Raw genomic sequence first — 14,433 nt, 5'->3', positions numbered from 1 at the left:
TGACTCAGGAGAGTCAGTGCACTGCCCTGAGCCCTTGGCAATAGCTGCACGACTCAGAGTGACAGCTCCGCCCCCTACACTGCTGATCTGACACAGTGGAGAAGTATGATCAGGTCGGATCAGCAGCGGAGCTGCCATTCACTAGCTCCCACTGACAGCGAGGCTAGGGGAGGTGACAGCGAGGCTAGGGGAGGTGACAGCGAGGCTAGGGGAGCTGGGTGTCTCGACTCACCAAACACTGAGTGACTCGAATCATTCACTCATCTGAATGATTCAAGTCAGTGTGTTGAGACACTCACTCACTAGCCATCTCTATAGCCCACTATGGGGCTATCTCACCCCTCCGCAGCGGCTGAAGTACAAACGTTCCTGCCGTGTTCCTCTCATTCCTCTCAGTCCAGAGAGGGCAGCCGGCTCCAAATTCCCCTCTGTTAGGGGGGTTAACATGTATGTGAAATGAACAGCTTCCCTATATAACATACTTATATACCATACTGTGTAAATACATCCACTTTCATAACATCAAATTACAAGGCATTTTGTACATTTGTAGTTCAATGTACACATAGGAACTATCATTTTTTTAACTATTCAATGCTGTGTAAATATATTCATTATTGTCTCAACATGCAGACATATTTTTTAGTATACATATATTAATTATCATTCTTTTTTAACTGTATATAAATATATATATACTAGGGGTGTGCACCGGCCACTTTTCGTGTTTTGTGTTTTGGTTTTGGATCTGGATCTTTCTTCGTGTTTTGGATCTGGATTGGTTTTGCCAAAACCACCCTTCCGTGTTTTGGGTTCTGGGTTTTGAGTTTTGGATCTGTATTTTTTTTTAAAAAAAGCATAAAAACAGCTAAAATCACAGAATTTGTAGGTTTTTCTGCTCCTATGCTATTATTAACCTCAATAACCTTAATTTCCACTCATTTCCAGTCTATTCTGAACACCTCACACCTCACAATAGTGTTTTTATGTCCAAAAGGTTGCACCGAGGTAGCTGGATGACTATGCTAAGCGACACGAGTGGGCGGCACAAACACGTGACCCATCTAGGCGTGATACTGCAGTGGCAGACAGGATGGCAGTTTGAAAAACTAGGCCCCAAACTGTACATAATGCAAAGAAAAAAAAGAGGTGCAAGATGGAATTGTCCTTGGGCCCTCCCACCCACCCTTATGTTGTATAAACAGGACATGCACACTTTAACAAACCAATCATTTCAGCGCCAGGGTCTGCCACACAACTGTGGCTGAAATGATTGGTTCGTTTGGGCCCCCACAAAACAAGCTGGCAATTAATCTGTCCCTGCACAAACTGGCTCTACGGAGGCAAGATGTCATCCTCATCCACCGATTCCTCACCCTCTTCAGTGTGTACATCCTCATCCTCACAGAGTATTAACTTGTCCCCACTGGAATCCACCACCACAGGTCCCTCTGTACGTTCTGGAGGCTGGTCTCCCTGGAAGAGCTGATAATTCATTTTGATGAACATCATCTTCTCCACATTCTGTGGAAGCAACCTCCTACGCCTTTCGCTGACAAGGTTCCCGGCTGCACTAAACACTCTTTCGGAGTACACACTGGAGGGGGGGCAACTCAGATAAAATAGAGCCAGTTTGTGTACAGGGGCCTCCAAATTGCCTCTTTTTCCTGCCAGTACAGGTATGGACTGTCTGACATGCCTACTTGGATGCTGTCACCGATGTAATCCTCCACCATTCTGTCAATGGTGACAGTATCATATGCAGTGACAGTAGACATGTCAGAAATTGTTGCCAGGTCCTTCAGTCCGGACCAGATGTCCAAACTTGGTCCTGCCTGCCCTGCATCACTGCCAGCGGGTTGCTTAGGAAGCTTAAGTTTTTTCCTGGCAGACGCAGTTGCGGGAGAAAATGAAGACGGAGCTGCTGACGTGTCACGTTCCGCTTCAGCTGACAGTGTGTTCACCACCAGGTCTTTGCACCTTTTGCAGGCTTGTGTCCACCGGAAAGAGAGACACCAATTAGGCTTTAAACCTAGGATCGAGCAAGGTGGCCAAAATGTAGTGGTCTGATTTCAACAGATTGACCACCCTGGAATCCTGGCAAAGCGAATGAAGGGCTTCATCCACAAGTCCCACATGCCGAGCGGAATCGCTCCATCTTAGCTCCTCCTTCACTTTCTCCAGCTGCTTCTGCAAAAGCCAGATGAGGGGAATGACCTGACTCAAGCTGGCAGTGTCTGAACTGACTTCACGTGTGGCAAGTTCGAAGGGCTGGAGAACCTTGCACAACACGGAAATCATTCTCCACTGCGCTTGAGTCAGGTGCATACCCCCTCCTTTGCCTATGTCATAGGTGGATGTATAGGCTTGTATGGCCTTTTGCTGCTCCTCCATCCTCTGAAGCATATAGAGGGTTGAGTTCCACTGCGTCACAACCTCTTGCTTCAGGTGATGGCGGGGCAGGTTCAAGAGAGTTTGCTGGCGCTCCAGTCTTCGGCACGCAGTCGCTGAATGGCGAAAGTGGGCAGAAATTTTTCGGGCCACCCAAAGCGTCTCCTGCACGCCCCTGTCGCTTTTCAGAAAATTCTGCACCACCAAGTTTATTGTATGAGCAAAACATGGGATGTACTGGAATTTGCCCAGATGTAATGCCCGCACAATATTGGTGGCGTTGTCAGATATCACAAATCCCCAGGAGAGTCTAAGTGGGGTAAGCCACTGGGCGATGATTTCCCTCAGTTTCTCTAAGAGGTTGTCGGCGGTGTGCCTCTTACTGAAACCGGTGATACACAGCGTAGCCTGCCTTGGAACGAGCTGGCGTTTCTGAGATGCTGCTACTGGTGACGCTGCTGCTGTTGCTGCGTAAGGTGATACATCTACCCAGTGGGCTGTCACAGTCATATAGTCCTTAGTCTGCCCTGTTCCACTTGTCCACATGTCCGTGGTTAAGTGGACATTGTGTACAACGGCATTTTTCAGGACACTGAGGACACTTTTTCTGATGTTTCTGTACAGTCTCGGTATCGCCTGCCTAGTGAAGTGGAATCTAGACGGGATTTGGAACCGGGGACACACTACCTCCATCAATTGTCTAAATCCCACTGCACTAATGGCGGATACCGGACGCACGTCTAACACCAACATAGCAGTCAAGGCCTCAGTTATACGTTTTGCTTCAGGATGACTGCTGTCGTACTTCATCCTCCTCGCTAAGGACTGTTGGAGGGTCAATTGTTTAGTAAAAGTACTTCCTCTCTGGGATGATGAACGACTCCCAGCAGCAGCAACAGCAGCAGCGGCAGCAGTAGGCGTAGCAATGCAGGATCCTCCGGAGGAATCCTGGATAGGAGAGTCAGTCATGCCAGTGACATGGCCTGCAGGACTACTTCCGATCCTGACTAAGGAGGAAATTGACGAGGAGGGAGTTGACGGTGTGGTTTGCAGGCGCTTGGATGCAACAGGACAACAGGATTTAGGTGTCCCTGGACTGCTTACGGTCTTAGCCAAAGTTTCTGAACTTGACAGTAACTTTTTATGAACGCGCTGCAGGTGCCGTATAAGGGAGGATGTTCCTAGGTGGTTGACGTCCCTACCCCTACTTATTTCACCTTTACATATGGTACATATGGCAAGACAGTTGTTGTCCGGATTTGGATAGAAATATTGCCAGACCAAAGAGGTGGAATGTTTGGTCTTCTGCCCAGGCATGACCGTGATGTACTTTTTCATCCCACGGACAACAACTGTCTCCCCCGGAGCCTGATTTAAACAAACCACATCACCATCAGAATCCTCCTCGCCAACTTCCTCCTCAGCGCCAGCTACACCAGTATCCTCATCCTGTTGTACTTCAACAGTGACATCTTCAATTTGCATATCAGCAAGTGGACTGTGGGTGCTCCTTTCAGCACTTGCAGGGGGCGTGCAAATGGTGGAAAGAGCCACCTCTTCCCCTCCAGTGCTGGGAAGGTCAGGCATCGCAACCACCACCACACTTGGACTCTCCTTGGGGATTTGTGATATCTTCTTAGAAAGCACAGTTCTTCGCTGTGCTTTTGCCAGCTTAACTCTTTTGATTTTTTTAGTGGGAGGAGGGCTTCCATCGTCATGTGAAGCTGAACCACTAGTCATGAACATACTAGGGATCGACCTTAGCCGTTCCTTGCCACTCCGTGTCGTAAATGGCTTATTGGCAAGTTTACGTTTCTCTTCAGCTGATTTAAATGTTTTTTTCAAGGTCATTTTCCTGAACTTTGTCATTTGGGATTGTATGTGCCCTCTATTATGACATTGGGCATCGGCCTTGGCAGACGACGTTGATGGCATGTTATCGTCTATGTCATGACTAGTGGCAGCAGCTTCAGCACTAGGAGGAAGTGGTTCTTGATCTTTCTCTATTTTATTTTTATCGGAGAAAGTTTGGTCCTCCATTTATGTTATATCGATTTGATATATACGTGCGGCTAAACACAGAAAATATTTTTTTATATTTGCTGGAGAGTAGTGCACTTTGTGGGTTACACCACCCTTTAAGAAATGAGCCAGCTGGCTCTTTACTTATGGGACACAGGCGCACGCTTGGCGCTGCTCCTTTGTTGATGCACGTGCGGCTACTGCGCACACAATTCACAAACACAGAAAATATATATTTTTTCGGTTTGGAGTGTACTTTGGGGGTTACAGCACCCTTTAATGGTCAAGCCAGCCGGCCCTTTACTTATGACACAGGCGCACGCTTGGCACTACTTTGTTGATGCACGTGCGGCTACTGCGCACACAATTCACAAACACAGAAAATAATTTTTTTTTTGGTTTGGACTGGAGTGTACTTTGGGAGTTACAGCACCCTTTAACGGTCAAGCCAGCCGGCCCTTTACTTATGACACAGGCGCACGCTTGGCACTACTTTGTTGATGCACGTGCGGCTACTGTGCACACAATTCACAAACACAGAAAATATTTTTTTTTTGGTTTGGACTGGAGTGTACTTTGGGGGTTACAGCACCCTTTAACGGTCAAGCCAGCCGGCCCTTTACTTATGAGACAGGCGCACGCTTGGCACTACTTTGTTGATGCACGTGCGGCTACTGCGCACACAATTCACAAACACAGAAAATAATTTTTTTTTTGGTTTGGACTGGAGTGTACTTTGGGGGTTACAGCACCCTTTAACGGTCAAGCCAGCCGGCCCTTTACTTATGACACAGGCGCACGCTTGGCACTACTTTGTTGATGCACGTGCGGCTACTGCGCACACAATTCACAAACACAGAAAATATATATTTTTTTGGTTTGGAGTGTACTTTGGGGGTTACAGCACCCTTTAACGGTCAAGCCAGCTGGCCCTTTACTTATGACACAGGTGCACGCTTGGCACTACTTTGTTGATGCACGTGCGGCTACTGCGCACACAATTCTCAAACACAGAAAATTATTTTTTTTTTGGTTTGGACTGGAGTGTACTTTGGGGGTTACAGCACCCTTTAATGGTCAAGCCAGCCGGCCCTTTACTTATGACACAGCCGCACGCTTGGCACTACTTTGTTGATGCACGTGCGGCTACTGCGCACACAATTCACAAACACAGAAAAAATATTATTTTTTTAGCACTTGGAGGGAGCACCCCTGATGGACAGAGCACTCCCTGGACAACACTACAGCACCCCTTTAGGACTGGGACACTGCACAGGACTTTGGAGTGGACACAGCCCCTTTGGAGAACTGACTGCACAACACAGTCCAGCCAGCCCCTATGGACTTTGAAGTAGTGGGCACAGCCCCTATTAACAGCAGCACAGCACAACACAGCCAGCCCCTATGGACTTTGAAGTAGTGGACACAGCCCCTATGGACAACAGCAGCACAGCGCAGCACAGCACAGCACAACACTACTCTGCACTACACTACACTACACTACACAGCCCAGCCAGCCCTAACTCCCACCCTCCCTCTTCACTGTCCACTGCCGAGTGAGAAAATGGCGCCGACGCGGGTACCTTATATAGGATCCAAAACCCGCAAGACCCGGAAGGCGGGATGATGACGTTTTGCCTCGATTTAAGATCCGAGTCAGGCGGGAAAAGTCGAGCCTGACTCGGATCGGCCTCGGATCTGAAATCCGAACCCGCTCACCACTAATATATACAGTTAAAATAGAATGATAATTAATATATGTATACTAAAAAATATGTCTGCATGTTGAGACAATAATGAATATATTTACACTGCATTGAATAGTTAAAAAAATGACAGTACATATATGTACATTGAACTACAATATATATATATATATACACACGAACTGGACAGTAAACAACTTCAGGGATATCACACAAGTGCTTTCCCCTCTTTTATGTAACCCTTCATATGATTATTTTGTATTTATATGTATAAATTTTTTCTATTTTTTATTAAATCATAATGTAATACAACACAATTACAGGCTAGGGGGTACATTTACTAAAGTGAGAGTTTTTAGAAGTGATGTTGCCCATAGCAACCAATCAGATTCTACTTAACATTTAACTAGCACCTTCTAGAAGATAATAGCTAGAATCTGATTGGTTGCTATGGGAAACATCACTTTTAAAACTCACTTCTAAAAACTCTCATTTTAGTAAATTTACCCCTTAAGATCACTTATAACATGTTAAATATGCAAATGTAAAGCACTTTCAGTCCCATTGGAAGAAAAGTGCCATATAAATATTATTATTATTATTAGTATTATTTTGGGTCAGAGGTTATATCAATCCCTCCACAGATAGGGCCTGTTACTCCCACCCCTCACCGAAGCAACAGAAACAAAACATACAAAGCAATCAGAGGGTTTATGTCTTTCTCAACCTCTTCATTAAATATTGACTAAAGCCTGGGGAGCAGTTTATTGGTTGCAAAACTTTCCAAAAGTGATATTAATATGCACAGCAAGTTAGAATAGTATTCAGCACTGATTTTTTGTCCCATTGGGAGATAGTCAGTCAGTAAAATGCCTTTCGAGTCCCATAAAATCGTTGCCATCACCATTCCTGCAGACCTACTGTATGAGACTTGAATTTCTTTGGCCATGGAGAACTCAAGTGCGGCCACTACATGGACTTTTGTTTCATCTCTGGATCGTGGTGATGTTACCGTGTTTCATCAACAGAGACAAGTTGTTGCAAACAATCACCACCAGATGGCTCAAAATTCGGTAAAACCAAATTGGAGGTGTTCACTCGTTTTAGTTTATCATCGACATTCAAACATTTGGGCACCGACTTGGCTGACATCTTCTGGATATCATGAAGTATGAACCCAGCACGCTCCCTGGATATCTCCAGTGTCTTAGCTATTGTCTTAGCCAAGACTTGCCGATCTGTCAAAATGAAGTCATGAACACGATCAACAATTATGGGTGTGGTCACTGCTGAAGGCCTCCCAGATGTTTGCTGCATCTTCAGTCTCAAAATCTCCACGCTGAAAGTAGGCAAACCATTTCTTCACAGTGGAATAAGAAGGGCACTTGTCACTTTATGGTTGCATCTTACAGTCATGGATTTCCTTTGCAGTCTTCCTCTACAGGAACAGAAACTTCATTGACATGGTTAAGTTTAGGATGTCCAACACCTGCAAAACAAAGCGCTAGTAGTCTGAAAATTGGCATTTTACAATAAAAAAGGATGTTCTTTCTAGCTGCAGAGACAAAATATTACTACGATGAAAGGAAGTGGGTTAGGCCGAAGGCTTATCAGCGTCCCCTCATAGGAGGTTCTAGATGAGGGACATTTTCAGGCCAGTAATCATTATCAGTGATGATAACACCCTACTTCCACATCAGCATAAGACTAATACAATGGGCCTATTTAAACAAAAAAAAAATTGTGGAAAATCCATTTCAGCATTGATTAATTATCCCCCAAATGTATTAATAGCACAGATGTAGCTAGAGTGGGTGCAGGGGGTACCATTGCTATTGTGCCCAGAGTCTTTGGGGGCCCCAGACGCAAGTCATATAGTTATCAATGCACTTCCCGTACATGGCCACTAAGCAATTGGGTTTGGCCCATTGACTGACCTGAAAAGGGAGACTCATCAGAGCTCATATAGAAACTGACAGTTAGGAATTGGTTGGCTGGTACTTTTTCTCCATCCACGATATCACCATCCAAAGCTTAGCAAATTAGACCCCTTAGTCCAGGGGTCTTCAATCTTGGCCCTCCAGCTGCTGTGGAACTACACATCCCAGAATGCACTGCCACCTTTTTGATATAACAGCATGCTAAAACTCTGGCAGTGCATGCTGGGATGTGTAGTTCCACAGCAACTGGAGGGCCAAGGTTGAAGACCCCTGCCTTAGTCTCTGTCTCTCCCTCTATGTGAGGCTCCACAGTGTTATAATCCATCTCCCACACTTGCATGTCACGCTCACAGGTGCAGCTAAGCTCATCAGCGAGCCCTGCATTGCATTGTTGGAGAGTAGGCTACTCCTTGATTGGAGCCTTTGTGAAGTGAGCTGGGGGGCAGGGGTGGATCTCCCAGAAAAGGACAGTGTGCCAAACTTAAGAAAATACCCACTGAAAGTGGAATTTCCTTCATCAGGAAGTATCCCCCTCAGGTAGGAGCTGATTGGTCCCCACCCCTCCGCCCATCTTTACACTCACTGTAAACTGAAAAAATTTTCTCAGCACTGAAGGCCCTGTAGACGTCAGGCTGCCATGTAAGGTTCAAAAACTGCCAATAGAGATGGAACACTAGATAAGATATAGGGTCTGATTCAGTGCTGATCGTGATGACGACGGTTGTGGCTGCGGATGGAAAAACAGCGCGGGGGGGGGGCGGTCGTGATGCATGCGGACACACGGATACGCACATCGACGGGAAGACACTCACTGTAGCATGTGACCTAGTCAGTAGACGGCGGCCTGATGCAAATGTGTTCAAACAGAGTCAGCCCCTCCGGTCTTTAGTATTAGATCTGTGGGTCTAATGCGGGCCATACACGGGGGGGATTTGAAGACTTACGACACCTCGGTACGTTTTCAAATTCAGCCCGATGCATCGCATGCCGCTGTGAATGGTAAACGATGCATCTTACAAGATGCTTAGTTTACCTATTTAACAGCATGACGGATCGCAGATCTTATGGTTTTTCCATAAGATCTACGACACCGATGTACGACGGCGGGGACGCTCGTCGCCGTCGTACAGCATGACAAACCACAGACGATATGCACGATTGATAGAAATCGTGCATATCGTGTGTAAAATCTTACCGTGTATGGGGGCCTTTATTGTCTTATCTTGATGCATCTGATTTGGAATCTCTGCAAATCCTAACTTCTCTATCTGGTTAACAGTCTGTGTGTTTGAGTACTGATTCTCTGTGTGATTTAGTGATACTGTCTGGTGCTGTGTGAAGGACACACAATCCCTGTTGTGTACATGTGTATTGTGACATAGGTGCTGTTTTACTGGAAATGACAGAGATTTGAAATTTTCACCAGCTCCTCCCCGTTACTGATAGTGCCTGGGACTGTTTACTCTCAGATATGTCCATCTCTTATGCAAGTATAAAACCTCCAGCACAGCGGAGGCTACTCAGCATCCTGACTGCACAATGGGGTGCAGAGTTCTCTGTCTTGTCCTGCTGGCCCTTGTGGCTGGCTCCTATGCACAGTCGTAAGTATACAAAGCTTTTCTTCTAAAACGTTACACTGCATTAGATTGTGAGCTCTACAGGTGAGGTGAGTGCTGTCATATCTCATACACTGTAGAGACACTGGCACACTATACACAACAGTCATGGTTCTCTTACGTCATGTTTATCCTGTATACTGTGTAGATTATTAATTTACTATTATTAGATTTTATGGTCAGTGGGTCAGCATCGTCATCAGTTATTATATCAATCTATATGTGGCATATTATCCACTGCATTTGAATATAACTCTTTGGATCCTCTAATAATATTTTCAGTCTGTTAATTCTGGCATCTTTACTGAAACATTAGAATGCAAGCTCTGTGGGTTAGCATTCTTTGTAGCTGGCATATTATATTACTGCTGTACTTGAGTGCAAACTCTATGGGGTCAATTTATTAAAGTGAGAGTTTTTGGAAGTGGAGATGTTGCCCATAGCAACCAGATTCTAGCTATTATCTTCTAGAAGGTGCAAGTTAAATGTTAGGTAGAATCTGATTGGTTGCTATGTGCAACTTCTAAAAAAAACCCTCACTTTAGTAAAGTTACCCCTTTGTATCAATATTAACACCATGGTTTAGTTTTAGTTAATTTTGTGGATAGTAATTTGCCATATTTTCAAGGTGAATGTGAGCTGGAACATTTTTACTAGGTGTCATATTGATTGAGACTTTTTTTTTCTGATCCATCTCCTTCTCATGATATTAAGGGGGTCTATGTGTGCTAAATCTTGGAGAGAGATAAAGTGTACATGGATAAAGTACCAACCAATCAGCTCCTAATTGCCATGTCACAGACTGTGTTTGAAAAATGACAGTTAGGAACTCATTGGTTGGTACTTTATCTTCGTCCACTTTATCCAGACCCCGATGTAAAATTTTCTGTTCTTGTCATAAATGTCAGAATTGAAATTGAAATCTACTTAAGGAGATGTTAACGATCTAGGTTGAGGGGTAAATGCAATTAGAAGAGAGTTGGGTCCCGCGAGCCATTTTCATGGTGAATTTGTACAGAATTTAGGGCCTGATTAAGAGATGGGCAGATTTGCAATCACACAAGCGGCTGTGTAAATCCATCTATCGCAGATATATATGCAGGAGGAGGCGTCAGACACATTTGCGATCCCAGCACAGCGATGGTTGCTCCTTTTTTCAGGCTGCAGGAGCTGAAGGTTCCCACAGCCTGACCGAGTCCTGGACACATAAGAGGCCAGGAATTTTCATCTACTGACTGCAGACCCTGGCCTCGTCCCTCCCGGAATGGTTGAGGGTCTGCGAGCGAGATCGCAAGACCCGTTCTGCAGATGAGCAAAACAGGCCCTGCTCAGGTGCAGACCCCTAACCATTGAAGATGTGCGTTCTTCGTTGGATGAACGTATATCTCTGAATCAGGTCCTTAATTTGCAATTCAATTCCAAACTCACATTACATTTTCTCAGCAAATTCCCTGTATTTTGTGCCTACCTCCCTGAGCAGGGGAAAAGGGATGGAAAATCTGTATTTTAAGGTAAAAATGTTGGGATATAGGTCCTGTTTCAGAGATAGATGCAAAGGTGATTGCGTATGCAGTTGATCGATTGTTTGCCATTGCGCAAGCACTTAAGCCGCACTGCACGTGCGCAGTGATCGCAATGTGAGTGGCATGTTATCAGAGTGAGTGGCATATTATCAGCTGTTGGGGGTGGTGACCGGGGTTGTCAGAGAAACGCAGGCATGTCTGTCCGTTTAAAGGCCGTTACATGGGCGTGCATAAATTAGTCACTGCGAGTGTCTACGTGTCTATAGATAGAGCCCCCAGGTTGTGGCAGGTCAGGGTGAGGGTTAGGGTTAGGCACTTACCGTAGTGTTAGGATTAGGCACTTACCGGAGTGATGTCAGTAGTGGACTTCCGGCTCTATTAGAGTTTGAAGTCCACTCGGCATTGCGAGTGCTGAGACCCTACCTTAGGGTCTCCTCGCAATGCCCATGGTCACGATAATCGCGACCATCTCCTGCCCGCTCACACTAGCTGTAGGTGGGCAACCACAGCTTAGCGAGCGGACAAGAAAAATAAATAAAAAAATACTCCCCACCCTGCTTCAGAGCGTGCGCTCACAAATAGCGAGCGGCTCTGAATCAGGCCCTTCGTTTATTAAGATTAGACACCAGAGTGTCGCAATCTCTCTACCTGCCATCCCCCACTCTGGTGTCTACAAGGGAATAGGGGCAGGTAACTGGTACTGCTAGCTATGAAACCACCTACTGGCTCGGCTTGGTCTACCTATTTCTGGGAAAACAAAGCAAACAGCAGGACTTCAGCCAGATAACCAAAAACAACTCATGTAGCTTCCAAATGTTATGTATTAATGATTTATTCCCAATCTAGGACCATTTGTGCTCTATGCATGTTGTCTCTCCAACTACATTGTACATTTGCTAGAAGAACTCTCTAAACATGTCATTTGGATTCCTCATATAGGTTTTGTAAGAGCATGGTGAATGTGTTCTACACAAAAGAGAAACCGGGATATGTCACCAGTGTAGATGAGTAATATATTTATTACAGATGTGCGTTTTGGTTCTCCAGAAATCCGAATCCACCCGAATTTCATGAATCCGGGTAAATCCGAGTCGCGGTGCTAATCTCCTGAGGAGATCCGGGTAAATCCTGGTCGCGGTTCTGATCTTTTTGCGGTTCGGAATTCGGATTTGAAATCCAAATTTCGTGTTTTAGATTGCATAAATGACATGATTTTAGCTGTTTTTTTTAAAACTTTTTATCTATTTTTTATTTCAAAAATCCAGATCCAAAACCAAAACAGTTGAGGGTGGTTTGCAAATCCAAATCCAGATCCAAAACCTTGAAGGAGATACAGATCCAAAACCAAAACCAAAACACAGGGGTTGATGCATATCCCTAATATTTATAACTGATCACCTTAGTTTATATTTGGCTGCAGCCGGACAGAAAAGTGGGAAAGCCCCCCCCCAGGGCAGATGCTGCGATTCACACCGAATTGTGTTATCGTGGCCCTCCCCCCTGCTTCCAGGGGCGCCGAGAGGGGGGAGCGGGTACAGATTACCCGGGCCCGGGCTTCCTGAGGGGCCCGGTGGAGGCCCGGGTCCGACGCCGCCCCCCTCCCTCACAGCAGCCCAGCACACAGCGTGTGCTGAGCTGCAGTTGGAGACTGCTCGTGGCTGCTGAGCATCAGCCACAGCAGTCTCCTATGCCTATGCGGGGGAGCGATCACACTGATCATGCCCCCCCTGGCTTTGCGCCGGGCTGAGGGGGCTCAGAGCGCCCCCCTTCCCGGCGCGCAGCGCCGCTCAGCGGCGCTGCAAATCTTTTTTATTTATTTATTTTTCGGCAAGGGGGCGTGGCCACACCTCCCGAGATTAGGCCACGCCCCTATTACCGGGGCCCTGCCTGCTTCACAATGCCGGTAGTGGGAAGGAGACATGGTGGCATGTTCGCACAATCTCGCCCCCCACACCACCTCTGATGTCCGGTAACATCCCTGATCACGCCCTCATATACCGCGTCACGCTCACTCACTGTGCCCGCCTGGCTGCCCCCTCCAGAAATATTGACAAGTATGCTTTGCCTTAAGTGTTCCACCTCTCATGTTTCTTCCACCAGAGCAAAGTGATGGACTGTCATCATACCAGCTATTTAATATTTATAGACGATAAATGACTCAAAATGCTAATTTACAACTACAGCGCACAGTGGCAATGTCCGCAAAATGGCCAAGCAGCAGTTAAATGGGAAAATTATATTGGACTTTGGACGGCTGTGAATTGGCCTGTACTGTGGCAAAATTCAATGAGGCTCAAGATAAATTGGACACAATTCGGGTCTAGTCACAAACATAAAATGCATGCGCATTGCCAAAAAAAGGCATTTTGTTACCAATGCAGAGTTGAGTTTAAATACAAGATGCTTGGCATGGTTGGTAAAATGCATCAACTAACTTCTGCAGTGGAATGCGATAGGAATACTACAGGAGGAGTGGCTAAAACTTGCTTACACACCATTATATAATGCAGTGGTTCCCTAACTTTCTCAGATCCGGTGCCAGGGAGTCTGTGCAGTGTTTTCACGGCACCCCTAGGTCCAAAGTTTTCCCACGTGCTATTTACTGTATATGTTCATTATACCACCCATACACACGCTCCTTTTAATACCCATCAGATGCCCCCGACTGCCTTCACACCTGCCAAGTGACAATTTTATGTCCATCAGACTCCCTTTCCCCCACATACATATTATAATGCCCCTCAAGCACTGACAGTTCTTCTGGCTATTATGGTATCTACACAAGCTGCACATGCCATCGCAGTGGCTAATTTATGCATGCCCATGCAACGGTGTTCAAATGGACAGGCACCCTTGCGTTTCTCCAACCACTCCCCTGTCACCACCCCCAAAGGCTCACGGCCTGTCACTCGCTTTGCGATGGTTTCCTATGTGTGTCCGTAATTGCAGAGCGATCGCCGCTCACGTGCAGTGCATTGCATATGCATGCGCAGTACTGAACAATCGGTCAATCTGCGTACACAGGGCCTGATTCAGAGCCGGACGCTCTTTAAGAGCGATCGCTCTGAATCAGGGTGTTTTTAATTTTTTGTTGCGGCCTCCTGGCTGCTCGCTAAGCTGTGGGTGACCATCGCGACCATCGGGGCTTGCGACAAGACCGTCGCAAGCCCCAGAGAGCTTCCTGCTCTAACAGAGCAGGAAGGTCTCCACTGACATCACTGGTGATGTCAGTGGT

General features: G+C 46.1%; 1 protein-coding gene across 1 annotated transcript in view; it reads left to right on the top strand.

The window, feature by feature from the left end:
• Positions 1-9,597: 9,597 nt before the first annotated feature.
• LOC148454324 (A.superbus venom factor 1-like) overlaps positions 9,598-14,433 on the top strand; it is a 91,818-nt gene continuing 86,982 nt past the window's right edge. Inside the window, exon 1 of the mRNA XM_088461036.1 lies at positions 9,598-9,660. Coding sequence (XP_088317162.1) covers positions 9,599-9,660 — 62 coding nt within the window. The 5' untranslated portion in view covers position 9,598. The remainder of the gene's footprint in view (positions 9,661-14,433) is intronic.

This window comes from Taudactylus pleione, unplaced genomic scaffold, assembly GCF_031769625.1.
Source record: "Taudactylus pleione unplaced genomic scaffold, aTauple2 ptg001005l, whole genome shotgun sequence".
In the NCBI taxonomy this organism is placed as follows: domain Eukaryota; kingdom Metazoa; phylum Chordata; class Amphibia; order Anura; family Myobatrachidae; genus Taudactylus; species Taudactylus pleione.
This window is presented reverse-complemented; position numbering and strand designations above follow the sequence as displayed.